General features: G+C 38.0%; 4 protein-coding genes across 9 annotated transcripts in view; 1 reads left to right on the forward strand and 3 right to left on the reverse strand.

Annotated features, from left to right (window-relative positions):
• The window catches only part of gdpd2 (glycerophosphodiester phosphodiesterase domain containing 2), a 6,805-nt gene extending 3,694 nt beyond the window's left edge, over window positions 1-3,111 (reverse strand). For both annotated transcript variants that reach the window (XM_008326746.3, XM_008326745.3), the window contains exons 1-7: window positions 2,897-3,111; window positions 1,805-1,908; window positions 1,586-1,679; window positions 1,389-1,448; window positions 1,191-1,289; window positions 789-879; window positions 173-315 (exon numbers count right to left, since the gene is read on the reverse strand). In XM_008326746.3, the coding sequence (XP_008324968.1) occupies window positions 173-315; window positions 789-879; window positions 1,191-1,289; window positions 1,389-1,448; window positions 1,586-1,679; window positions 1,805-1,908; window positions 2,897-2,986 (681 nt within the window). In that variant the 5' untranslated portion in view covers window positions 2,987-3,111. The remainder of the gene's footprint in view (window positions 1-172; window positions 316-788; window positions 880-1,190; window positions 1,290-1,388; window positions 1,449-1,585; window positions 1,680-1,804; window positions 1,909-2,896) is intronic.
• Window positions 3,112-8,407: 5,296 nt separating this feature from the next.
• pdzd11 (PDZ domain containing 11) lies at window positions 8,408-11,779 on the forward strand. The gene is made up of 6 exons (XM_008326747.3): window positions 8,408-8,539; window positions 9,309-9,405; window positions 9,594-9,734; window positions 9,840-9,938; window positions 10,100-10,160; window positions 10,779-11,779. The coding sequence occupies exons 2-6, from the start codon at window positions 9,313-9,315 to the stop codon at window positions 10,811-10,813; spliced, it is 429 nt and encodes a 142-aa protein (XP_008324969.1). The 5' UTR covers window positions 8,408-8,539; window positions 9,309-9,312; the 3' UTR covers window positions 10,814-11,779.
• A 322-nt stretch (window positions 11,780-12,101) lies between these two features.
• stard14 (START domain containing 14) lies at window positions 12,102-17,593 on the reverse strand. Its single transcript, XM_008326748.3, has 6 exons — window positions 17,160-17,593; window positions 16,914-17,061; window positions 15,816-15,919; window positions 15,481-15,598; window positions 15,341-15,393; window positions 12,102-13,468 (listed from the first exon to the last, which is right to left on the reverse strand). Exons 1-6 carry the CDS (start codon window positions 17,328-17,330, stop codon window positions 13,262-13,264), a joined length of 801 nt encoding a protein of 266 aa, XP_008324970.1. The 5' UTR covers window positions 17,331-17,593; the 3' UTR covers window positions 12,102-13,261.
• An 862-nt stretch (window positions 17,594-18,455) lies between these two features.
• On the reverse strand, window positions 18,456-26,722 carry rab41 (RAB41, member RAS oncogene family). Of its 5 annotated transcripts, XR_003051930.1 has the most exons (9): window positions 26,519-26,717; window positions 25,396-25,454; window positions 24,703-24,756; window positions 24,286-24,391; window positions 23,335-23,446; window positions 22,285-22,378; window positions 21,788-21,881; window positions 20,844-20,910; window positions 20,301-20,373 (listed from the first exon to the last, which is right to left on the reverse strand). XR_003051930.1 is itself a non-coding variant. In XM_008326750.3 (8 exons), exons 1-8 carry the CDS (start codon window positions 26,595-26,597, stop codon window positions 20,309-20,311), a joined length of 636 nt encoding a protein of 211 aa, XP_008324972.1. In that variant the 5' UTR covers window positions 26,598-26,722; the 3' UTR covers window positions 18,456-20,308. The 5 variants fall into 5 exon arrangements, 4 of the variants coding, with proteins under 4 accessions (XP_008324972.1, XP_008324974.1, XP_008324971.1 ...); XM_008326750.3 differs by lacking the exons at window positions 22,285-22,378; window positions 24,286-24,391 and adding an exon at window positions 23,738-23,843 and having other exon boundaries at window positions 18,456-20,373; window positions 26,519-26,722; XM_008326752.3 differs by lacking the exon at window positions 22,285-22,378 and having other exon boundaries at window positions 18,456-20,373.
• Between the last annotated feature and the right edge of the window lie 196 nt (window positions 26,723-26,918).

Raw genomic sequence — 26,918 nt, forward strand, 5'->3', positions numbered from 1 at the left:
ATATGCAATATCTACTTCTGTTCCAATTTTCATCACAAAGGGTAAACTTGCAAACCTGTGTTGTGTTTGTACACATTTGCTGTAACTACGGTGACAGTGCACCTGTCGATCAACCACATAAGAACAGATTATATTTATCTACACGGTGTCAGAGCTCAAACATGATGCTCACCATTGGGGCACCTCTGTGGCCAATCAGCTTTGGTTTCTCAGGTAATTCACTCAGCAGACAAGGAGAATGGATAAGCAGCGGACACAGGAAGATGGCTGCTGAGATCACCACGAAGACGAGAGCAATGAGGACCTTACACCCTGCTGACAGCAGAATGACAAGGGAGTTGCAGTAAGTTGATGACAGATCTGACAGTTTGAACAGAGCGTAGGTAAAGTTCAGCAGTCTTTTAGTAAATGGTCAGTAGCCACTTCCAGGGACTGTTTTTTTTTAAATCCTATTTTCCTGCATCCACATGGGAAATGGCTTCAGGAAACTGGTCTTAGTTAAGAAAAAGAAGAGAATGTTTCTATTTCCCTTTTTTTATGGAAGGATTTTTAAGTTTTAAATCTTGCAGCAGTGATCTTCACTGTTAATAACACCAGGTTGTTCTCTGAAGAGCTCAAAGGTCAAGGGTCATTTAGCAATGCTTATATTTTCACTCACTGAGATTTAGTCATTTTCGTCTGGTTGCGACAATTTCCTAAACAACAAAACCATCTAAAACGTCAGAGTGACCATGTGTCTGTGCACTGCTGTTCTGTTGTTCTGTTCTCTTATGTTATCTAGTGCCTACCATTTTTGGACCTCAGGAAGCACCTGAAGACCAATGGACTGAGCAGAGTCAGAGCTACGACAGCACCAAACTGCAGGAAAGGACCGGTGGCCTGTGACAGAGAGGGACATGTGGTGTGTTGTGATGTTCAACATGATGAAAAACAATTACAACAAATCATTTATGCACATACCTTGTGTAATAATAATGATAAAATAAGAAGAAAACTTAAAACATAGCCTCTCAATTGCTCACATTTAAAATGAGTAAGCAATTTCAGATTAATACAGAGTTGATGCAATTCAATATGTGTTGCTGGCCATGATATCAAAACCTAACATGAATGTGTGCATTACGTGGGAACACACATGCAGGTTTTTAACAAGCCACAGACACCTTGTTGGCATCTGGACAGATCTGTACCTGCAGTGAAAGAGGAACTGTTGGCCACTCTTGTTTCCACTTGAGACTAATTCCTGTGAGCCCAGAAGCTATAAAAAGAACACCAAGAGACAGGAAGATCTGTGGAAAGAATTTTAGTGATTTTTTTTCATATTTCAACCAGCACCAGTGTAAGGAGTATGGAGTATATGTGTAAGAATGATTAAAAATGTACAATACCATGTGAAACCAGTGTAAATCCAGCTTCTCTCCTATGGCAACATGAAACAGTGCAATGAGCTGAAACGAGGAAAAAAACCTTTATATCCAATGATTTGTCCGAAGCTCCTGCTACGTGGTATGTGCATGATTCAATTTAAACATTGCAATATGTTTTGAATTAACGATGATGATACAATATGGTACAAAGTATTTACCAGGAGCAGGACGCAGTAGCTGGTCAACACTGCAGAAACGATGATTCCCAACATGAAGAAATTCACCCAACGTTTCAGCATTTTGAAACCCTCCCTAAAAAAAAACAATAGAAGTGAGCAGAATGGAGGTCACCCATAAGGAGAGAAAGGAAAGAATTCAGGGCTTTTGTTATTTAGATTCCAGGGCTGGTCATGTGACTGTTTGTGATGGTTTCTCACCAGTTAACATCCTCTTGGTCGTTGAACGTAACCAGACAAATGTACATCCAGCAAAGAGAAAGCAGGGACACCAAGAGGACGACTGAGAACCCGCAGCAGGCATGCTGCAATAACACAGATGGAAGGATGAAAATAAAAACAAAAAAGTACCTTATCTGTATCTGTCAATGTGTGTGTGCGTGTGTGAAATATGTCAAAGTGATAACAATTTGAACAATTTCAACATTTTTCACTGTTTGACCCATGTTCTACCCTGACAGTGAAACTTGAGGAGGAGCTTCCTGGTCTCACTGCTTTCCAACATTCTCTCCACCTTTTTATAATCCTGTTTCACATAAATCTGTGATAAGCCTGTTGGGACCTGTCTCTTTTTTTACTGGCACACAGGTTGATTTTGTGCAACTGAATCTCAATTTTTATTTTCAGTATTTCTTTAATGCTAAAATCAACAATATAAATATATAAATATAAATATTTGTGGGCTATTCCCTTTATTTCCTCATTCAGGTCAGATGAATGTTAATCCTTGCTGAAAGGGAATTATTAAGGTTTAGTGATGACGGGAAAGTGCAGCTCAACTGAGTGGTGAAATTGGTCATGTAACGCTCACAGCTCTTTCCCGCTGTAATTACGAAGCAAGTATTAGCATTACTGAACATAAAGTAAGTTGAGGATTTTTTGACATTACATAAATGAAAATGGATCAACTTTGAAAAAAAAAACAATTACTGTATTTACATCAATTTGTCACCTCTTTGAGTGTCTTCTGCCCCCTCTACTTATCATAATCAATTTAATACCTGCATCCTAAAGAAAAAAAAGAAAGAAATAGCCGTCTGCGGTGCTTACAAAGCTAACTTCTATTCTGTTTGGACTACTGGCATTTTGATCGTTTGTGTGTTTTTTTTTTGACTGAGCAAATGCCCCCTGGTGTTTTACTGCTAATTCCAATCAACTTCCTAGGTTTCACTTCAGGTGCTGAATAGCTTGATTATATTATTCAACATTAATGTTTTGTGAGTGTGAATCTTATTTTATTTCATTTTATTTTGTAAACTTTTTTGGGACTGAAATGGGACCAGAAATGCTTACTTTTCCTGGATGGTCTTCTCTCAGTTTCGTCTCCCAGTGGCAGCTGTACAGGCCTCTGCAGCAAACTCTGCCACAGCTTTTTCGAGGCATCACTTCAGCAGATCCTTTCCAATGCAGTGTGGCCACCTGATAGCTGCAGTGTGAAGAGGGACAGAGGGAGCCCAGATAACAACGCCACTGTTTGTACGGGCAGGCCTGATTTCAATCACCCCCCCGTGAACCTAAGGATTATAAACGTGAGAAGAAAAAAAAAGAATGAGGGATAGCAAAAGACAGAGATTGGTGAGTTTCTTTGGCTATCAAGGCAGAGAAAGGAGGCCCAATAGCCTTCTCAGTGGAAAACGGGGGCCTTATACCCACTGAAAGCCCTTACAATGGCCAACACCATTGGGTATTCAGAGTAATGCACACTTGGGCCTGGGAGTGAAGTCACACTGTTCAAGGCTTTGCAGCACAAACAGCCTCAGTGACAAGCACGTCCATGCACGGGGGAGAGAGTGGGGGCAGGATGGGGTGGGGTGAAGTAGGAACTAACAAGTAATCCAAGATAGCAAAGCAATTTTTTACAGGTAATTTCTTCAATTGCTTGAATCGGTTATTGACCATCAGTCATCGCCTGTGAATTCATGTTCCATTAAGATACTCATTTTCTTTAAGCTCAGTTTTGAAGTTGATTAACGCAATGGCACACTCTCTGTCTCTCTCTCTCTTTCTCTCTCGTCCCCAACAGTATGATGTGGACCTGCAGATCCACACCAGAACACCTTACAAACTGCCTACATGTGATCTGAGTGCAATATGCCCTGCTGTGGACTCACATGACTCAAGCAAAGACGTTGACATCCGGGTTGACAAACAATAAAGTTTGTGGTTATTTATTCTCCCATCTATGGCGGTCTTCAATCTGAGGTCATGTCAAGACACGGACTGGAGGTGTGACAGGTTTCAGTTGCCCTTAAAGAAACCGTACAGGAAACGCAGTGTGCACAACACAAAAACTCCCGATGAAGGTAATGATTCATGAATAACTGATTCCTGTCTAACTTGATTAATCTGGAGTACTGCCAGGGCTTTTCACAAGTGCAGTGTTTGTCTCCTTCAGTGAGCGTTGTGTTCAAACTCACTCTCCCTGGGTTATAACATCCCAGCAACAGATTTGGGGGTGGATGTCTAAATAGGAGCATGTTAAGACAGATAAACAGTTGTTGATATTGCACAGGCAGATGATAACACAGTGTCTGGAACTGCAGCAGAGTTCTTCCTGTTAAAAGTGAGCTTGTGTCACATTGTGTGACTTTTATCCTGCTTAACTTCTTCTACTACTACTTTACTACGTTATTTTAAGTTTGATTTCAATTCTTCTTTAAAACACAACACGTCACAGGCCACACCAGGAGCCCTATGTTGAGCAATCACCTGTCTCTCTTACACTGACAGATCATTGAAACACGTCCTTACACTCCAGAGTCTCTTATGAGTCTTTCAAACAGCTTGAGGATATCACCGTATATTTAATGATAATTCTGTGAAGTCAGACACCAGCACACTTCACACACCTGACATTGTATTAAATTGCACTCAGTGGGTAATTTTAGATGATCATGTGGCAAAAAGGTGGCTTTTTTTTAAAACCACATTTACAGTAAAGATACAAATGAGTTCAGTTTTCATTGTTAGATTGACAGGTTCAACAGTATCTTCTGTGCTAATTCTCTAATGATTAATCCTTAGGACTCACAGTCAGACTCAGAGATGGATGGTGAGAGATATATATTGTGTAAAGAAAAGTCGGCGTTTGCACATTTAATTTTTAAAACAAACCTACAAATTTCAATTTAGAACGATAAATGTTTCAGAAATCAAAATTGTAATGTACAAAAAGGACCGTGACGATTTGAAGCAGATAATAGGACTGTGGCAGATATTTTAAGGAACACGTTAATCAAACATAGATTATCTCGCAGCCCGAGAGGACAACACAGTAATATTGTTATTGCCCCGTCCTGCAACCCAACAAATCTGTCCTAGTGACCCAGTTTTGGATCCTACTATAACACAGCACTGCAGGAGCCCTGCTATTGGCATGAATCATGTCTTAAAAAAGATGAAAATGTATTTCTTGTATGGGTCAATTTAGGACATATATATTAGACCAAACAGGTGTCTGTTGTGGGAGCAGCAAATGGCACTTAACGTTTTTATATTGATTACAAAAAGGGAAAAAAACCATTTAGATGTTCTGACCTCATGAATTCAATCGTTATTTAGCGATAGCACAGAAATGTGGTAATATGTTCCCTCTAAACACATTTAAACCATTTTCACGCTGTCATTGTCGAAATGCGATAAAAATTTAAATACCAGCAGAAAAACGTGTATTAAATATTAAATATTTGATATTGTTTACTCAATTATTTCAGTTGTTCTCTTGTTGTAAATGTTAAATAAAAGCAACGCAAAAATATTTGATAATAAAATACAATTTCTCTTATTTTCAAAATGCACTGCCTCCACATTATTGCTTTTACTCAATTATTTCAGTTTTTCTGTTGTTGTAAATGTTAAATAAAAGCAACGGAACGGTTAATTAGTCATGAAGCGTAAACCTACGAACCAAAATAGAGTCAAACCCACGTGGCTTCACTCACACAAGACGTCAAATTAGAAATATGTATTGCCGAAAAGTGTTCTTTAAATATTGATGACATTTATCAACAAATTCCATCTCATATCTAGTTTAATATGGAGACAGAACAGCGAACTAAGTTTTTGTTTGGTTAATGTTCCTGAGTTTAAATGTTTAAATAATAAAACTTACTCTCTCTTAAATGTCTTCTTAATGACAAACGTCTTCACCACAGGAGGATTCCACGGGGAAATACGCGGTTTTGTTCTCTCTCTCTCCCTCTCTCTCCCTCTCTCTCTCTCTCTGCCTCCCTCTGTCTCTGCCTCCGTGGCTTGAATGTCAATGTTGTCGACTCTGCCTTTGACGTGATGGGAGCGGGGTTTGGTGTGGTGCAGTATTACACGAGTGGATGTAGTTAATAAATGATGAAGTTAATAAATAAAAAAATACTAAGAAGTAATATAAAGTAAACGTAAAGTAATATAAAGTAAACGGATGTCTAGTCATCTGTAAAAAAGATTGAAAGAACGAGTCAAATAAGTCAAAAGGAAATAGCAGAGTGAAAATACAAAATACTGAGAAATTACACAGAACACCAAGGAGATGAAAAGAAAGCAGTAAAGTACAGCCAGTGAAAGTATTGCACAGTTCCATGGAGCAAAAGCTAATAGTTTTCATATCACAAGTGATACATCAAGTAAATACAAAAAAGGTTAAACAAATAAAGTGGTAGGTTTGCTGTACACACTGTAGACCATATGTGTCAAACTCAAGGCCCGGGGCCAAATGTGGTCCGCCAAGCCATTTTGTGTGAGCTTAAAAAGCATTTAGTAAAGTCCATGCAAAAATGTTCCTTTACCTAAGAAAATTAAACATTTTTATAATCAATCAAATAATAATCAATTACAGAAACATGTATTAGTCTGTTACAGAGTAGTTACATCCATACCAGTGGTCCTCAACCTTTTTTGTTTTAATCTGTTACTACAGACCAATACCAAGGTTCTAAGCATTGAAGGATCATTACATTTTCAAAATAAAACATCTTTTAGACTTTATTCTGTTTGTATCAGAGTCTGAATGACCTATTATTTTAAAATATTGCCAGATTATCATTAAATAAAGAAAGTAAATGGATTTTTTTGTATGAAGTAAATTAGTAAAATTACGTACATTTCTTCAGTGCACCCCATTGCGGCTTGGCACCAAGTGATCTATGGACTGGTGACTTTCAACATGGTTGTTAAAGAAATAAGAAGCTACTCATTGCATCAGTTGCGGTTAAATTACCTGTTGCCAGTTGAAAGATAATCGTCCATGCAGTAATTATCCAATAGGAGGCTCACACTTATTTATCAACTTGTCTTTTGGCCAGGCAGCTCTCTTTCACTGCTGTGGTTTTCCAACAGGTTTAAGCTTGTGCTTTCAAAATAAACTCATGAAATGTAAAGGGTGGGAGAATACCTACAATGTGAAGTTTGAATGAGGTGAAGGAATTTAATCTGTTGAAACTATCAAGTGTATTGGGGCATACAGTGAAGAAAGAAAACCATTTGCGTTGATACTAGACTGACAGAACGTGTATGGACAGGACTGGATATCAACATAAACAAGTGTGATATTTCAGCCGCTTTATATAAAACAAAAATGATAAGAACAGGTTGTTGTAGCTATATATTGCAACATTTTAGTGAAAATCAACAGTACAATGCCATTAAATTTTCATTGAAATTTAAAATGACTAGCAAGACCTTCTAAACTGGGGGTCTTTAATCTTTTTGAAGGCCATGTAACTTACTGTTCAGGTTTTTTCTGTCAGATGAATTCACACATTTGACTGAGACTTCTAGCTAGGCCTTTACAAGCTAACTGTTTAGCATTTTCTTACTTCATACTAATTTTTGCAAATAATTGCTAATTCTACATCATTAAGTGTATATTGTATCATATAATTTCTGCTCTTTTTTGGCTAATTATTGTTATTTTGAGCTAACAATATTATTGTTTTCACTGACATCTTCAAGGATTTTCTTTTTGAGTGCAGGTGTCCTTTGTGGATCTAATTTTATCTCTATCGTTTTCTTGGTAAAATGTAAGCTTTTTACTGCACTTTAACCAATGACCATGTTGACTTTAGTGTGTTTAGTTTATCTCTCTGTCTATATACACAGGCGATGTGTTAGCTTACAATTTAGATGTGGTGGTGTTGTATAAACACAAACCACGGGAAAAGAACAGGAACACAAACAGGTTCTATTTGAATACGTCTTTGGATATGAGTATTACTATTGCAACATGATTAGGTTTCACTCAGCTCTCATTAGAACAAGAGATTACTATAAAATACTGGACAAGCAAGACAATGATTTTTTCATGGAACTGGATGAAAACACAGGTTCAGGCTTGAATAATTTTGGCAAGGTGATGTTTTTACAAGTAGAGGCAAATGAATTCCACAGTATTCAAGGAAATGCGTTTTAAACTACTGGATTAATGGAGTGCTGAGATCGGCATGTGACAAAAAACAAACAAACAAAATTCCCCTGCACAGATTTTGGAAATGGATAAGAAAAGCAGAGGGGACTTAATGAGGGATCAATTAGAAAATACATCAGATTGATAATGCTGGTTAACCACCAGGAGTCGATTACAACTGATCTCTACCTTTTCAGTTAATATTGATATGTGGACCATGGCAAAGTACTACTGAAGAAGTGGTACTTTCCTGTGGGAAAATGCCTCCACTTTGCAAAGTACCTTTGTCGCTACACTCCAGATTATTATCTGGATACACCACATGATGGTTGTTCTGTGTGTTATTAATAAAGCATTATTCCCCTAAAAAAAGAAAGAAATGACAATAAAAACCTACTTGAACTTGTATTGCGTTGAAGCGGAGCTAAAGCTGAATTTCCAACCCAAGACTGTAGGGGGCGATAATGGGATAATGGTTGAGGATGTGAAGATTTTGGTAAACAGAGGAAGTGGCTGTTGCTAACAGTTGCAGAAAACCTGTGGTAAAAATTGTTTGTTTCTTTATTATTATTATTATTATTATATTTTATCCAGGGGAGGGGCGGGGGGTTCCATAACATTTTACCGTGACTGTTCAATTTTTGGCAATAGAGCAAAATAGTGGGACGCGCGAATAGAGGAACTTTAGTCCGTTTTCAAGTTAGCTACCTAGCGTTAGCCTGCATTTTTGTTATGCTATCGGACCTTTTATTGGCAACTATTTAATGGTCCAATTTTGAATCAGTGTTTTAAAGTAACCTCAGCATTCGAGCGATGTACAGTAGGAACACGGTGTTCTCACGGACACCTCACTAGCTCTAAACCGTAGGCGCAACTAGTGCTGGGTTTGGTCTCTGCTCGTTGATCATTTTTCCTTTAATCCAACATTACATACTCTATAATACTACATTTAAACAGTAATGACCATAGAACCTTTGTATTTTGTTTTCAGTACTTTCAGTACTTAGATTGATGCTTATCGTAAATTGTCTGTGAAAATCCTATCACTTTTTATTAGCATTAAGCCCTGAAATGTCTATTTCTGGTGTCACAACGGCCTGGCGATCAAATGAAACGGCGCTACTGTTCAATGATTAGTTTTTTTAGATGTGCGATTAGTGCTTTTTTTAAAATTAAAAAATACGTTTCCCTTCTAACAACAAATTAAATGTGTTCTCCTTTCAGTAACTCGACCTAATTGGGATTTCTTTAATTTTTTATTCTTAATATTTTTTATTTATTTTTACTGACAGTGGTTCCCTTTTTTTCCAGAATAATGGATCAGAAAATTTCTTTTGATGATTACCAACTTCCAGTTGTTTTCCTGCCTTCATATGAAAACCCACCTGCTTGGATTCCACCACAGGATGTATGCAACTTTTATAATACCATATTTAGGTGCTGTTATCAGAACATGGCTGTGTAGTGCAGTGTTAATCTCTTCGAAATCTCAGTTACTGTCCCTTAATCAAACTAAAATACTTTTAAATATAATTTTCTGTTGGATGTTAATACAGTTTTATGTCAGTAAATAATTATTGGTCTCTACATCTGTAGCGTATTCATCATCCAGACTACAACAATGAGCTCACTCAGTTCCTGCCTCGCACTGTTGTGTTGAAGAAACCCCCGGGAGCACAGCTGGGTTTTAACATCCGCGGGGGCAAAGCATCACAGTTAGGAATTTTTATATCTAAGGTTAGTCGTCGCTTCAGGATTCCACAGACTTTGAAATCGTTTCTCTTTTAATTAATTTATTTTTATGTTTTGGTCTTGATGTTTTTCTATGTGATGGTGTGGCAGGTCGTCCCAGATTCAGATGCTCACAGAGCGGGACTACAAGAGGGAGACCAGGTTCTCTCTGTGAATGATGTTGATTTCCAAGATATAGAGCACACAAGGGTAAGTCTGAGTTATAATGAAAAAAAAAGTTAAGTTAGTTGTATTTAGCACATTTCCGCAACTGCACAATTAAGTAATGTGTTCTGTAAAAGACAGTAACCATTAAGTTACTTTTTGGCTTAAGTACTTTTTCTACATTTTAATTAATTCCTTTTCCACAGGCTGTAGAAATTCTGAAGACCGCACGAGAAATACTGATGAGGGTTCGCTTCTTTCCTTACAGTAAGTTTAGCTCAAATTATCCTCTTTTACATGAGAAAATGTCAGGTAATGGCCTTACCTGTTTCAAATACAAATTAACACTGAACAGTGGAAAAAAAAGGCAAGTTGTGGTCCCTCATTAGACCTAGGATACATTAATGTTAGTGTTGTCACTTTTATATATCTTTTTGACATTTGTCGGTATTAGTGATTCCAGCATTTGGATTAGTCACAAATAAAAACAAGTGTGAAACAACAAACTACATTCTGTTATAGCAGAATGATTGCAATTGTAATTAATTATACCTATATTGCTTTTCGAACATTTAGTATGTGGCAGCAGATATGAAACAGTTGTATTGCCCATTGTCTTAGTTTTTTAGTAGCAGTATCAGACAGAACAGTTAACACGTGGAAATACATGTAAAAGAAATAAAATAAATAAATCTTTTTGTGATGGAGCATGTGAAGACTTACAGTCTTGGCAGGTTCAGTAATAACAGACGCTGCACACAGCCATGGTTATTGTCTGACAGATCCCATTGTCACTGAAGTGTGTCGCAGTGGATTATGTTTATATTAGGACCGCACTTTTATTGTTCTCATGTTTTTGTGGCTGTTTTTCTTTTTTTTAATCAGACTACCAAAGGCAGAAGGAGAGGACTGTACACTAGGTGGCAGCAGAGCACCTACCATAAAATGTTTGGGGCAACAGCGTGAGTCTGCGTTGTGACTTAGCTTATGGACGAGTGATGCATGACTAACGTGAAGTCATCTACAGTTCTTCAGTGTGTGTCAACGTCATCAGCTCTGTTCAACGTCTTCAATCTCATCGTCACTGTGAAGAAGAGATGAAATGAATGTTTCAAGTATATGAAAACTGTATAGTGTCAACATTGCCTGTATTTACAGAAATGCTAATGAGATGTTTTGTTTAGAGAAGCACTTCTGTGCACATTGGCACTGATTACTCTGATAGATGTTTTCAGTATATTTTATTCAAATAACTTAATCAAAAAGATAGCAACCAAGTATGAATACACATTGCCAGGTGCACAACATGTAGATTTTTAAACTCTTAAGTTAATACACTAAACATTTGTTGAGTCAATCATGCTGAATGCACTCAAACCACCATCTTATACATCTAAAGGATCACTCCGATGGAAGTGTTCTGCATATTTTATTCAAACTCTGTAAATTAGCAATCCTGTACGAATTCATGTTGCCAGGTGCACAACATGTACTTTTTACCTCTGAGTTGATACATTGAACTCACTTCTATGACTTAATTTTCATATGAAATCATAAAGAAATACATTGAAGTTACTGCAGTTATGGATATAAATGGTATTAAATACTAATGGATCTTTTATTTGACAGATGTTTTATATTTTACCAGAAACGCATCAAGAAAAGTTGGGACTCAAAATCGACTGAGAACTAAATAAGTATTTTAGATGAAACACAAACAGCAATTTCTTTGGTCTTATGTTCAGTGGAGCAGAGGTCCAAGTGCATTAACACATTTTAATTTATCTTAATGCAATTTTATTTTTTAAAAGATACCAAATTTTGCTGATGTCTTTGTTTTCATATAATTCTCCTGAGCTGAATGGATTAAAAGATTAAACTAATAATCCTGTTCATCTTTCTATTATGCTCTATACTGCATTATAAAAAAGACTGTTTCTTTCCTGCTGCATCTGTCTGTGAGAAAGAGCCGAAAGACTTCCTATTTTTTTAAGAGGTTTTTTATCGTCACATCAGGGAAGTCAAGGCCATTCAAGTGCACAAAGTCAGCACATACAGTACTGCACCTGGAAAGCCTGAAACAGAGATGCAAACAGACTGGTTTGCTCAGATACGAGTTGTCAGACTTGTTCTAAGTTACAAGATGGTTTACCTTGAAACTGAGTGCTACCTTGACAGGAATGTGGTAAAACACAGTGACAACAAAAGCTTTGTAACTGAGGTTTACTTAAAAAAACCTTCTTAAGACAGTCAAGTCAGTATCATATGGTTCATACGAAAATGTTACAGTGGACAAAAGCCAACCATCTCAGCCTGCACGGCTTCATCCCAGCTTTGTTCCCTAAACATGCCTTCATCTGAGTTCTCAGAAACCCTGAGAATAAATTGCATGACCTGCTGTGTACATTTAACACCTCTATACAATTATAACCTACTGCATCAAGTAGATGAAGCAACCTGGCTGCAATGAGAAGACTCAGAAAAATCCTTCAAGTTGTTAGGATATTTCATGTCGTACAGTTATGCTTATATGAACCAATTTCTGTTGTGCTTTATTATCCATTTTCCACCAAATGGGATCATGCTCCACCAAACAGACATTGTATTCCCGAATTTAGCATTTGAAGCTACGTATAAATATTTTACATTTAATGAAAAGTATTCCTAACCTTCATAATTCCACATTTTCAGTTACTTCATCTTTTTAGATGCAGTCAATGATTTTTAAGACAATTCCATTCTCAGAGATCAACGTCTGATCTCATCCTTGAATGACCAGGTCTACAGTCTATAATTATATAAGAAAAACAGTGAAAACCTTTAAATCCCACAACAAGGCTTCATTCTGTCTGCCCAGATCACAACTGAAAGATGTAAAACTTACATTAAAAAAAGGGAAAATATGGATGTTATACTGTATTTTTTTTAAATTAGTAAAATAACAGAAACGAGAAAGCCAGTGTCTCAATAAAATAAAAACTACTGTTTTTATATTATTGATTAATTACTAATAAATAGCTACTGTAACAACTAAAACAACCGATTTTAGCCAGTAGTGGTGACAGTTTAGATTCTAATTCACTTCACTCTACTTTCAGCAATAGTACTGTATTTTCCTTCAGTCTCCATAAAGAAATAAAAACGGGGGAAAACAAAGGTAAACCTTGAGCTTAGCTCAGGATAAGTGATCAAATGGCATCTGGACCTGTTCTGATCTCCAGCTAAGACGACTGTAGACATGTCACCCACTGATTTTGGCACATAGTCAGAGGAGCCTGGTCCTAAATCAGAGCAGGAGGTCTCAAGTCCATCCTCCTCTCTCTCCTTCTGAAAACACTTTCTCCCTCCTGTGTGCACGTCGGCATGATTTACGAACTGTCCTCGCTGTCCTGAGGGTCCATCTTGGAACTCTCATCCACGTTTTCCAGAGAGTCTGCTCTCTGTATGGACAGCTCGGCCGGGTCCATCATGGGCAGTGTGTTCTGCTCCGGGTACAACCAGGGCTTCTGGTCAGGAGAGTTCTGCTGTTTCCACTCTGGGTAGTTCTGTCCTGCCCTGTGTACACACTTCAACACCTGGCAGGATTGGACAGAGACAGGGATTATCACCACACCTTCAATCTCAGTCAACAGAGCAGGAGATAAAGCTGCAGCAGTTACATAAGCTGCAGCGAATGTGGAAAAAACTATTTACAGCCCTGCAGTGACGCAGTATCATGACAAAGTCCAAGAAATACTACAATACCATACAGTGTCAGATCTGCAGCAGTCATAGTTTACGTCAATTCTGCCACATACAGTTAATTCCGTGCTAACGCTAATCTAGGAAAACAAGTAGATGACGATTGAGCTCATTTACCTACTAATCTAGTAGATGACGATTGAGCTCATTTACCTTCAAAGCCGAGCTGCAGTTTAATGAGAAGAGCAGCACTCACGGCTTTGACAAAAAAGCTCCTACTTTCTTTTACCAAGGTCAGTTGAGTTAATTCATGATTTTTTAACAATCTGACAAAGGACAGACAATGAAGAGGATGACTCATCAGCCATGAAAACATCCCATAATGACATGAAGTGTTTTTTGCAGGTCTTTTATGACCTCCTGTCAAAAAAGTAATGTCTCATTTTCCCCTGAATTCTACAATCTATACCAACCATAGACTGTACATATACATCACAACTTCCTCCAACACAGGCTTTAGTTAGGCTGGGATGTTGTGACCTATATATTCAGCAAGATATAACTAACTACTTTCTTTTTTTCTAGTTTTGGTCCATACCAAGGAGTTCAGCATTCTTCACAAGACCAGGATTCTTTGAACTAGAGTTAGGATTGTTGTGTGTCAAATGAATAAAGAAAAAAAGCCCATGTCCTTCAAGAGCAGTTAGAGGACCGGACTTATAATTAGAGAGTTGCTGGTTTAAATCCTGGCACATGCTGTGGTCTATTTGCCACCTCTCCTGTTTCAGGGGTGGGTTAAATACACAGGTGTTTGTATCTGTGCAATGACAAATGAAGCTACTTCTTGTTGGGTCCAAAATGGCCCAAAAGACATTCACACTTCACGAATTACAGGATATATCACAGAGCTGAACTCTGTGAACTCGTCTGAATTATATCAAGTACTTTTAAAATAATTAGTCAGAAAAAACAAGTGTTGACTAATTAAGTAGTTAATTAGACGTTAGTTCGTGGATTGGATGTTCCGGTCCTTGTTGTTGAACCACTGACAAGACAAATGCTTCTTTAATGGTGGACCATGACCAAAACTTGATTTGTGCCAATTATTGTTGTGTGCTGCAAAACTAGATAAAACCAGTTTGGTTTGGTTCTGCAGCAAGGCATTTTGTGCTTGAATGTCTTACAGTGGCATGATGGTAACAGCACTTACACAGTTTACAGAAATAAAGTGACTAATTTAACTCTTCATTCAAAATAACTTGTATGACAGAATGAAAAAGGCAGACATTGATGTTACCGATTTCAATTAAGCTCTGAACAGATGACAGAATGAAAAAGGCAGACATCGATGTTACCGATTTCAATTAAGCTCTGAAAAAAAAAATTCCATGAGAAAAATCTGATTTCTGACTAACTACACTAAAACAATTCATCAGGTAACACCTCAGTTCCACCTGTTTGTAAATCAAACAACACCTTGCTGATATAAATGTCAACTTCAGCTATAAGAGCAGGTGTACAACCTTAGTGACACACTTTTGTGTCGATCAGATGTGTGTTAAACCTGGGTAACAAGTTTGGTAAGAAGAGCTGGAGAGGGCAGGAGAGAGAGGGGGGGGGGTGAGAGAGCACAGCAGCTCAGATAATACTTTGTCAGCAACTGGACTCAGACTATGGTTACCTTTGTCTTTTTCAGATACATGAAACCCCCAAACACGAACACACAAACACACAAACACACCACCTTTGGTGTAAAGCTAACATACCTTAGGTGCGAGAACTTGCGAAGCTTTGTTCACCAACCACTTTGGAAGGTAACCTGTATTGGTAGAGAACACCCTTAAAGTCAATAGCATTTTAAACAAAGTTAACATGGTTAGCTTACTAAGGGTAATCCGGGCCCTACCTTTGGGGTCAGCCTGTGAAAGATACAAGAAAGTGCAGCTCTTTGGTCCGGTGGATTTGATGTAATAACCTGTGATGAGAGACACGGCTCTGACCAGGTCGTGACGCGGAGGGTATTTCTGTAACAACAACCAAAAAAACCCCCAAAAAAGATGAGAATAACAAGACTATGACACAATCATCATTATTCAACACAAAAGAAGATAATATCACTGTACACTCAACACTAGGACAACTTGTCTCCAAGTGTCACATGCTTGAGGCGTTTAAGCACAATGGTACAGTATGTGCCTGGAGGTGAGGAGGAGGAAGAGGAGGAGGTGCTGGTTATCGTACCGGGTGTTTGACCGAGAAATTGACGATGATGTACTCGTCATTCGTCACATGCCAGGAACGAAGAGTCACCACATCTCTGTTGGTTATTGTTTTGGGGCATTTCCCTTTGGAAAAGAAAAAAAAAAGAAAAAAGTCTGGTTAGATTGTGCTACAATATTATATATTCAAACTATGGCATTTTTAACCTACTACAGGGGGGAGAAATGTGGGAAAAAAAATACATATTTATATAATTATTTTATCATTTATTATTAAATTTGAAAAGAACCCCCCCCCCCCCCTTAAGCAACTTATCGCATTTGGTTTACTAAATTACTTTTTTGTAGGCTAACTTGTAGCTATTATGTATTGCTAACTTGTGGCAATGTTTTCCTCTGTTATTTTCATGTAGTTACTCTGTCTTACTTAGAAATCTCTGGCCACAATTTAGCTTTTTCTCTCTTTCGGCCATTTTATTTGACATTTATTTTAATAATTTGTCTTTTTTGTTAGCAGTGTGTTACATCTTGGTTTTCTTTTAGCTAGCTTAAGTTTCTGTGTTGGAGCGATAGCAGTTCTGCTAAAGTTGACTAAACTTGAGACTTTTTTCTTTAATTTAACACTGTGAAGCATGTTTTCAATGAGTTAAAACATAAATAAATACGTAGTTATACCCAGTACTCACTGCTTGTTCAGGGTAACACTAGCACCACCTAGATACTAAGCAGGGTACAGCTGTAGGGTTCAGGCTGCTGTAAACATTGGTTAAATGTTGTGAGGTCACTACTGTGGTCAGTGATGATACTAAGCAGGGTTGGTAATGCTCCATCAATCAACTACGGTAAAGCTTGACATTTATTCACTTTTTTAATTTTTAATGTGTGCACCTTTGCATCTTCTTTGTATTCAATTGTGTTGAACCATGGATTTGTGGTGAATATGCTAAAATAAAATCAAAGATTAAATATGTACACGGTTACAACGTGAAATTGTGTCATTTTAAGATGAATTGCCTCAAAAGTTCTTTGTTGTGGCAGGAAAAATGTGAGTGACAGACTCCGCGGAGACATAAACAGACAGGTATGTGATAACATCATAGAAAAAGCATTGGGTTCTCACAGGAGTAGTAGCCCACATCTGCGTTAGCAGAGAGACGGGCGATGTCGTAGCTCTCCACCATGGTCGGGTCCCATTTCCTACGGTAATGGCCGTCATGAAGGACATCATACATGGACGCGGCTGACACGTCTTTAATGGTCATTTTACACTGATAGACAAACACAGTGGCATCAGATAAGGTTTGCTAATAATAAAGTTTTAATTTAACACACACACACATTTGTGAAAGTATTAAACACGTCTTACCTTAATGGTGTGGATTTTAGGGGGAGAATTTCCTTTTTTTGCAGGCACGTGTTCAACCCACACTTGCATGTCATTTTTATCGTACTTTTTCAGCCAGTTGTCCGTTGATAGACACCTGTCCTTGAACTCAGCAAACACCTTCTCGTCCGGTAAAATGCTCGGAATAGACATCCTTAAATAAAAATGATTAAAAAGTCTAATTCTTCTTACGTGAAATAAATCTAGCTCAGATCAAGTCGTGTCGCTCTGAAGATTCTGCCGGGCCTGAGTGTGAGTCAGAGGAGTGAGGCTGAAACTTTAAGCGCTCTGTTCATGATGGCTGATCAGGTCGAGCGAGATTCTTTCCCTGGATTCTTTAGCTTCAAAACGCCTCTCTTCTGACGTCACAGTACTTCCGGAGAACAGGACAGGTGTGTGGAAAGGTGCGGGTGTGTTCGGTTCTCTCAGTAGCGCCTACTAGAGGATAGTTTTATAACAGATGGATGAACGGACGGACGGACGGATTGATTTAATCACGGCTTCTCTAACAATGATGGGCTGAACACTGCTTGGAGTGGGCAGGTGTGAATTACTCAGTGTTGACGATACCACAGTAACTGTAGGAGTGTAAATGTTCTGATAGTTGTCGAAGGATCCTGACTTTACACATGTAAATCACGTACAGGATTTCTTGAAGCTTAAGTTTATAAGAGGAAAGTTGAAAAAATATATGTCGTAGTATTATGAGAATAAGCCATTTCTTAGCCAGAAAAGATGAATTAAGCAAAAGTTTTACATTTTTTTTAAAGATTGAGCACACATAAACCAATCTGCGATATATTTTTTCCTTCTGTAGAAGCTTGAGAAAAATAGTCTTGGAGACGATGTCTTTGGGAATGACTACATTGAACTGAAACTCTACATAACACCGAAATGTACACATTAGTATAATGTGATGTACGTAGACTTTAAAAAGTACACGTTTTATAGCATTCTCCGATTACACCGATTGTGAATGAGAAAACCCAGATTCATAAGCAGCAGCCGAAGTGTGTTTATTTAACTCTAAACTAGGCTTCATACTTGGTCACACCTTTGGTGTGGTAAGACTGTGATGTAACATTGAATGAAGAGTTTGTTCTTTCAGGTGTGACACACACACACAGCAGGTATTTAGAAAGTACTGCTACTGTAGGTTTCTGACTATCAATTCTTGACACAGAGAATACAAGTGTTTATATCTCAGTGGAATTATCCACCATCACTAAATGGCACCTTTGACATAAAGGATAAAAAAAGTCACATGTAGATTTGAACATGTTGGTGAAATATTTTTTATTTTCTTCCACGTGATAGGCCTACACTTGTGTTTCATTAACTCTCCTTTTTATACATCAGATAGTAATAGTACATTATTCACACCAACATTGCTAAACACGAGTAGACAGCATATTTCAAATGGACAGACACTATTCAGAAAAGCACAAAGCTTGAGTATTTAGTCAGTGACAGTAGGAGAGCTGTTTATGTTAAAATGGTTTTGATGGAATTAAATATTTAAATCATTAAAATCTGCTCTAAAATGTACTTTTTTTTGTTGACACAAGCTACAGCAAATGACCAGTGTCTTTTGTTGTGCTATAGCTAGTTAGTTGGTGTTACACTGTGTGTGTGTGTGTGAAGATGGTAAAACCAAACTACTGACTAAACATGCTGCAAGAATATTTTTTTTTTACAGAGACAAAGAAAATGATCACTTTTCAGTGGGGTCCCAACAGACATATTTAAAAATAAACAAGAAATTATCATGCATGCCGGCATTTGTACTTTTGGTTAAGCCTACAATGTAATTTGTGTATCCAGGTTACAAAATAAATAAACACATAGAACCAACAGTCCTACACAGGCAACGGCAATACAGGGAAAAAACAAAACAAAAAAAACTGCAACTCACTTCTCGGCACATTTTTTACAGCGAGGGTGTTAGTAAGCGTTGGTCGTATCTGAGGGACAGACTCTTTTTGTCTACCAGCTCTACAAAAACAATGAGTGAAGCCACGAACCAGTCAGCAGGCTTCTAACATTTCTTTACAATAATGTGGCTTGGTTCAGTGCACGACGTCGGTGAACAAACAAGCAAGGCATCTGTGTCATTATCCATGGAAATCCTGCATGGTGAGCGAGCATGCTGCACAACACAAGTCATCAATGAGATGATTAGAAATGTAATGTTCAAAAGTCCCTTCAACACAGGGAAAAATTATGAACCTCGTTAGTTTTACAGCCTCTTGGCCACCTACTGACTAAAAATCGCCTCCTCCTCAAACAGGTTAGTATGTATGTAGCTAGATTAAGGTCAGAAAAGGTCAGTAACTATAGCTTTAAATACAGACATTTTGAAGTTAGTTACCATTCTCATTATCCTAGGATTTTTTTTCCCTTTTAAGTAAACAAGATATTTCGCTTAAACTTTGCAGCAACGTTTCAAATTATTCAAATATATTTGACTTACATGCTGTTTAATTACCACTTTACCAGTGCTAGACGTGGAGGATTTTTAAAAAGGGTGAATTTGAGCCTATGCTGCTATGCTGTTGGGCAATAACATTTACTTGACTGGTAGGATTTTGTGTCTTCATCAATAAAACAAGACAAAGTCCAAAAATAATCAATGTTCAAACAAAAAGCCTTTCCAAAACAATGAAAAACAAAGTTAAATAAATTACGCTGAAAACTCAACCTGGCAGAGTCATTTAAATATCCCCAAAAGGTTTTACCTTACAACAACGACCAGTAACGGCACTGAGATTCTGAGCTGTGCAAGAACTCATTAGCGTTTTAGCTATGTGGATTGATGATGCTAATATAATGCCATGCAACTGGATAGAAATCTCAACATATTATTTAACTTATTCCTTTATATTTTAAATGTTTACTTTATGGACCCATTTCCCCATATAATCTGCTTCGATACAGTAATGCACATCCATTTGGATACGGTGAAAAGTCACTGAGTTGAAAAGGGAAAAAAAAAGAAAAAGAAGAAGAAGAAGAAAAAAAAGAGGTCCTCCATCCCAATGGCAATGCACCACGGGTGGGGAGAGTGGCCACTGAGAGACAAGCTGTTGGTCAGGAGGAGGCAGGCGGAGTGACGGTGAGTGTGAGGTGTACTAGCAGGAGCAGCTGCTCTCGGTGACAGTCATCTCTGGCTGCTTCTCCAGTTTTATGTCGATCACTGAGAAACAAGGGTTAAGAAATGTCACAGTGGAATCTTCAGATCTCACTTCTGTATGTCCTGTATTTCCTGTATTTCCTGTAGCACCATCTGGCTGCAAAATCATCCCCCTTTTGGAGATATATATATATATATATATGCATTTGTTTTAAAAATAATTTCTCAAAATTCCTAAAATATAAATATGCTACTGTCTGCTTAACACAAACAGGTGTGCCTTGTCTGCTCTCATTGTCGCTGGAAAATCTAATACTGTAAAGACTTACTAATGCTAATCACATACAGTTCAAAACACTAAAATGTCAACCTACAAAAACTCAGTTGTTTACACTGCATTTGTATTTGTAAAAGAAAAACCAAGTTAAAGTGTCCTGTTAATCATCCAGTTGATCAAAATTATAAAAGAACCCAAAAGTCTTGACTCAGACAGCAATAATTAAGAATATCAGTAAAATCTTTAAAAAGGATACTGTCTTCTTTGCTCTTCTCTTGTGTGCTGTCCATCCCTGGCAATGCAGCTGCAACACGACGGAACAACTGCAGAACAAAACCAGAGGAAAATACACTCAGAATGGAACATAAAGGACAGTGTTGTCAGACAGAAGTGGGCGAGATGGAGTTAACACAAAATAAAAGAAAGTCTTTATGTTATTGGTTGATATAATTATGATGTGGTATAATGTGGATAGTCAATATAGTATATATATATAAAAAAACTCAACCCCTGAAAATTACATCACTTTAAATTATTTTGTGTGGCACTAAATATAATTAGGCATCCTGACAGCATATTGACTGTCTGTATCATGGTGGGGGTGGTGCTCTTTGAGTTCAGTGCTTCTCCCTCCTTTTTGTTAACATAACAAAAACAAATTTCAACAAATTTTACGCTTCTTAAATGTGTAATCTCTCTCCAGGGTTAGGGTTGTCCTGGTTGGGTTCAGTCAACAGGTCACTCCTTTATTTTAAGAAAGACAAAGTATTAATTTGACATGTGCTGCATGTGGAACGATAAGGCCCGACTGTTAATCGACAATTTCTACTTCTTCAATTCCATTAGCCCTGCCTACAGACACGAAGCTGTCAGTTTGTTTTACAGTCACGACAGGAGAAGCAGTTCAAAGCAGTGATGGCAGCAACAGGAAAGTGAAGGTTGCAGTTCATTTTCAGAAGCTCCTTCACTGAGCAAATCCAATCAAGTCACAGTTTTCTTGCAAAAAAAAAAAAAAAAGAAATTCTGTGCATAAAAAAAATCATCAACCAATTAAACTGTAGAGTCAAACAAAGGACACACTTGGAGAGAAAAGACCAGATGAGTCATGATGAGCCCAGAAAAAGAAAAGGACGCAGGAAGAGTTTACGCAAACACAAGAGCAGGATGAGTTCAACTGTCCTGACGGAGCAGAATCTCTACCTGTTTGACATTGTAGCCAGTCTTTGCGCTGGTTTCAATGAACATGACATTCAGTTCCTTAGCTCTCTGCTCGCCCCCCTCCGTGGTGATCTGTCTGCTCAGGCAAAAGCAGAAGGAGCGGAGATGGAACACAGGTAGAAAATAGGGAAAAAAAGGACCAAAAAGAGGAGAGATGGAGAAAGGGTGATAGAAAGAGAGAGAGCGAGAGAGAGCGGGAGAGAGAGAGAGAGAGAGATAGCGAGCTCAGCATGTTTGCCAGTTAAAAGTGTAACAGAGGTTAGTGGAGTTATAACACAGGCAGACCGAGAGGAAGAGGAAGAAGCTTCTGCTTCAAGTGAAGACGCTGCAGAATGAGACCAACACATTCAACCACCAGAGACACTTCAAAGTATTCAATGAAGACATGGTCACAGATACTTCCCACTGCCCTATGGGGGGATTTAACCTGCACTGAAAAAAAATAATCAGTAACACATCTGCTGATGCTGGACACCAACCTGTTTGACGTTATAACCAGCCTTGGCACTGGTCTCTATGTACATCACATTGAGTTCACGAGCTTTCCTCTCTGCCGCCTCAACAGAGACTTGCCTGCCATAGGCCCGGGAGGGGAGGGGGAGAGGGTGGTGTTTCAGTGTGGTGTAGAAGGAAACGCACATAAAAAAAATGAAATGAAGAAAATAGACCAGGAATGAAAACACAGCAAAGTAGAGGAATAAAGGGGATGGACACATTATCAAATCATAAAAAAAAGGTTTATGAATAAAAGTATAAATTAATAGCTAAAGGGCCAATGTATGCAAAAAACAACCAAAAATAGAAGGACGGAGGTAAAAATTATGGTAAATGAAATGCACTAAAAGGAGGAAAGGTGGAATTCCAGGCTTTGGCAGTGTTTACAATCTAAACTTGTTTTTTTGCAAAGTAATATAAACGCCTATGTCTTCATTCTGATATAAGGAGACTTTCTACCATATCATTGTTATTATTATAAAAACCTACAAAACATAGTTATAATAGTAGGCAAGTAGGGGCGCTTTTACACCACAGTAGCTCTGAAAACCCATCTGACTCTGGTCTGTCTAACCTGGGTCGGGTTCGGTCCTGGTGAATCCTGGCTAAACCTGGCAACACATGTAGTTTGGTCTGCTTTCAAAAGTGAAGTGAAGTTAACTAAACCAAATTCTTCTACCTTCCTGGGTGAGGTTAAATCTAAGAGAATCTTTATTAGCATGTTATGGTTTAGGCATTAATACTGGGTACAACAGAAGCATAACCAACAATCGATCTATGCAAACATGGACAGGTCTTGGTTTCCTTCTATGTCCTGAAATTTATTAAACAATTTTAAAACAATGTTTTTAGGGCAAGAGAACAAAACAAATCTGTGTTCTGTGACCTTTTCAAAATCAGCGGAATCTCAATGGGTAAAGGTCAGAGGGTGGACACTGACCATATAATTAATTGCATTTTAACAAAGTGTCCCAGCTTTGTCTATGTCTTCATTGTCAAATTTATTTATGCATACATCTCACACAACCATGTACCTTTTATCCGCCAAGTCTGTTTTGTTTCCAACAAGCATAATAATGACATCACTTCCTCGCTCTGTTCTGACATCATCGATCCACTTTGAGGTTTGCTGGAATGAATTTAGATCTGTGGAGAATAAAAGAAACTCATTAGTCTGCACTACCCGGCTCTGTTGTAACAACACATATGCTTTGTTAGCTGAGGTTACAGAGTGCGACAGCAGTAACAAAAAAACTGTTACTGACTTAATTAGTGAGGTCAAGCATATATTATTAGAAAAGCTCATTGCCATGTTGGTGAGAGAAAGTATTAAAAAGAAAAGCCTAAGACAGGAAAACAAGTGTTTACAGAGAGGTTTGAGTAAATTCATTCTAACTGCTAAAGACCCCCAACTAATAAAATACAGCCCTGACTCACTGGTGATGTCATAAACAACCACAGCAATGGTAGAGTCACGGATGTAGCTGGGAATTAGGCTACGAAAACGCTCCTGTCCAGCAGTGTCCCAGAGCTGGAGTCGGACCTGAGGATTTTAACGGTGAAAGAGAAAACACAAGACAAGAACGTGGCGATAAGATAGAGAGAGATGCACAACAAGAAATAAAGGATGTGCCAGCCATGCAGCAGATGATGATGAAGATGTGCTTGAATAGAGGAAGTCAGCAGGGTGAGACAGGACCAGTGTTATTTAAATAAAAGGAGACCATGCTGAATCACTGAGGTTTTTTATGCAGAGACGAGACAGGAAGATTATTATTATTATTGCTTGCAGCTTCAACTTTGACAGCATTTATGAAGCACAGACCTCCCCCTCTGGAAACATCACAATTTCTAATACTCACACAGTGGCAAATGTGTCATAATGATGATGTCCATTGGGGTTTGCCTGGCTAGTAAATGCTCAGTTATGCCCATGTTTGTATTAAGTGAAGGGCCACACAGTGAAACAAGGCTGCGATACCTACTGGCTATATCATAAACCACCACAGCAGCAGCTGAGTCGCGAATGTAACTGGGGATGAGGCTGCGGAAGCGTTCCTGTCCGGCTGTGTCCCAGAGTTGTAGCCGAATCTGTGGCCAGTGGCAAAATGAGTGTGGTAATTTAGGGATGAGCATGTAGGGAGGGGAGTTCATGACCCGGCCAAGGGATGGAGGGAAAACAAAAAAGGTTTGAATGAAAATGAAAGCAGCGGGAACTAAAAATAATATGAACACATGTCCGACAAAATTAATGAGAAAAATAAAAACATTATCTACAAATGATGGCAGGAAACTAAATGGTGGCTACTACATCAAAGCAAATACATGCTAAGAGAAATCATCGAAACTAGGATGTACAAAAATGAAAACAGCGACATTAGGAGTAAAAATAAAGTACTTACCGTGCGATCCTCTAGATACATGGTTTTTGACAAAAAGTCAATCCCAATTGTTGCCTGTAATAAAAGCATTCTAATGAGTGACTGTAACAAGCACAATGTTAAAATCATAGAAGTATATAGAGTTAAAACATTTAGATATATTTTATCAAACTATTTAGCTACCAAAGTTAGATGATCTACAATCATGTAAGATGATCCACTGACACAAAACTGACACTAATCAGCAAAAACTGGGTCATAAAACATAGCAGCTCCTGATGTTAATACTGTCGTACTAGCGTCATTCTGGGGTAACAAACCTTCACGAGGGCATCATTAATAACAAATTAATTTTTAAGACGATAATGATGTGTTAAATTACATCAGAGTATGCTCCAAACTAAAAAAACATTTTCATTTGTTGCTTATTTTTTTAAAGAATCTTGGGGAACTGAAGTTGGAATCCCAGCTGTTTTGTGCCTGGGCAAGTCTGGACAGGTGACCAGTCCATCAAAGGGCTACATAGAGACAAACATCTATGGACACTCACATTCAAACCTGTAGTTAATTAAGAGTGTGCAAATAATCTTAATATTTCATGTTTTGGACTGTGAGAGAAAACCAGAGTAGCTGGAGAAAACCTTTCCAACATGTCACGCAGAATCTGTATGTACATTGCAAATCAATTCACAGCCAAAAATCAGATTTCATTACCTGATAAGTGTTGTCAAAACTGTCATACATAAACCTGGTGATGAGCGAGGTCTTCCCAACTGTTCAAACACAACAACAGCAACTTAAATGCAGTTTTGATAGACAGACATGAAAATACAGTTTTTTTTAAAACTATTAAATGCATGCTTGTATCACTTTAACCTTCGTGTTAATGACAGAAAAAAAAATCATTATGACTCAGTGGCAATGACGTGGTGAGTCCACTGCTGTTTTCACTGTTGTAATGTGGACTGCTGGACCCACACGCTGAGCTGGCAGTATGGGTGGAGCCTCACAACTCGGATCATGAAAATGGCTTCATTTGACTAGTTAGTATCATGAATAAGAAAAACAACGCCTCGCTGCCGCAGCAGCAAATGTAATCTAAAATTAACCTACTTACAGAAGCAGTCTTTGCCAAGTTATGTAAAAGGGACATCTGTTTTACAGCATGACGACTGGTCTGAAGCCACGGGCCGACGTGGCTTTGCATGATGCTGCCATTAGGGGCTAACAGCTAATGATGGTACGCCGGCAAGGAGAATTGTTTCTGCTATGTACATGTTTAAACAACACAACCCCCCGAAATGGGTCTCCTTTAATAAACTTGGAAAATAAATATCAGTTTAATTGTCTCTAGTGCCTTCCACTAGTCTAACTACTGCTAACTGCTACCTAAAGATAGTTAGCCAGGCTTCGTGACAATCGAGAAATATAAAATTTGTACACCCAACTAAAAACCCATTGCTTTATATGACTATACCAACAAATCAAGGTGGAAATAAATGTTAAATGTCATTGTGTGTACCTTGAATTTTAATAAATATGGACGTATAAAACATGTAACGCCAGTTTTGGGGTTAAACGTTAGCTAGCAGTAGAATGACATCATCGTTAAAGAGACAAATGGAATGCCATTTGTATTTTACTTAATGTCTGTAATAAAACACACAATTTTAAAATAAAAAATATTGTTTCTTCGCTTTGCAATATCACAGACTGTCATGGTCTGGTAAATTCCTTAGTCCTGACAGCTAACATCTTGCTATTAGCTAACATTAGCCGCTAACTGTCCTACATCACACCCAAAACTGTAACATAAAATACTCATTGTCAATCTTACCACTTTGTTCACCCAGAAAGACGAGCTTAAACTTCCGTAGAGGGTTCCCGAACTCCCCACCGCCGGTCGTGGTTGACATTTTGTCCGGAAAATTAAGCGGCTACGTCGCTAACTTGTCTATAGATGCCAAGTGTCTGGACTTGAAGTGGAGAGAACAGCGTATTCTCCAACACAGGGCAGCGCTATTGTTTTCTTAACAGTCAACGAGTGAAACAGCACAACCAAGAGGCAGACTTTAGTACAAGCAAAAACGATGTAAAAAACAAAACGATGTTATTTTTGCATTTTAATATTATATTAAGACATGTTTACTATACTAAGTTAGTTATGTTATTAGTTATTAGTTATGATTTTATTTATAATAACATTAAGTGTTCATAGTATCACATACGTTTTGCTC

Source organism: Cynoglossus semilaevis, chromosome 15 (genome assembly GCF_000523025.1).
Source record: "Cynoglossus semilaevis isolate Cse_v1.0 chromosome 15, Cse_v1.0, whole genome shotgun sequence".
Classification (NCBI taxonomy): domain Eukaryota; kingdom Metazoa; phylum Chordata; class Actinopteri; order Pleuronectiformes; family Cynoglossidae; genus Cynoglossus; species Cynoglossus semilaevis.

Coding starts and splice junctions, on each gene's coding strand:
- rab41 (XM_008326750.3), bottom strand. CDS start 26,597: ATGTCAACCACGACCGGCGGTGGGGAGTTCGGGAACCCTCTACGGAAG. Junction 23,447..23,737: donor GGTTGTTTATGACATCACCA/GTGAGTCAGGGC, acceptor TATTCTCCACAG/ATCTAAATTCATTCCAGCAA. Junction 20,911..21,787: donor CTGGCTACAATGTCAAACAG/GTAGAGATTCTG, acceptor TTTGTTCTGCAG/TTGTTCCGTCGTGTTGCAGC.
- stard14 (XM_008326748.3), bottom strand. CDS start 17,330: ATGTCTATTCCGAGCATTTTACCGGACGAGAAGGTGTTTGCTGAGTTC. Junction 17,062..17,159: donor CTAAAATCCACACCATTAAG/GTAAGACGTGTT, acceptor TTTGTCTATCAG/TGTAAAATGACCATTAAAGA. Junction 15,599..15,815: donor ATTTCTCGGTCAAACACCCG/GTACGATAACCA, acceptor TTGTTGTTACAG/AAATACCCTCCGCGTCACGA.
- pdzd11 (XM_008326747.3), top strand. CDS start 9,313: ATGGATCAGAAAATTTCTTTTGATGATTACCAACTTCCAGTTGTTTTC. Junction 9,735..9,839: donor TAGGAATTTTTATATCTAAG/GTTAGTCGTCGC, acceptor ATGGTGTGGCAG/GTCGTCCCAGATTCAGATGC. Junction 10,161..10,778: donor GGTTCGCTTCTTTCCTTACA/GTAAGTTTAGCT, acceptor TTTTTTAATCAG/ACTACCAAAGGCAGAAGGAG.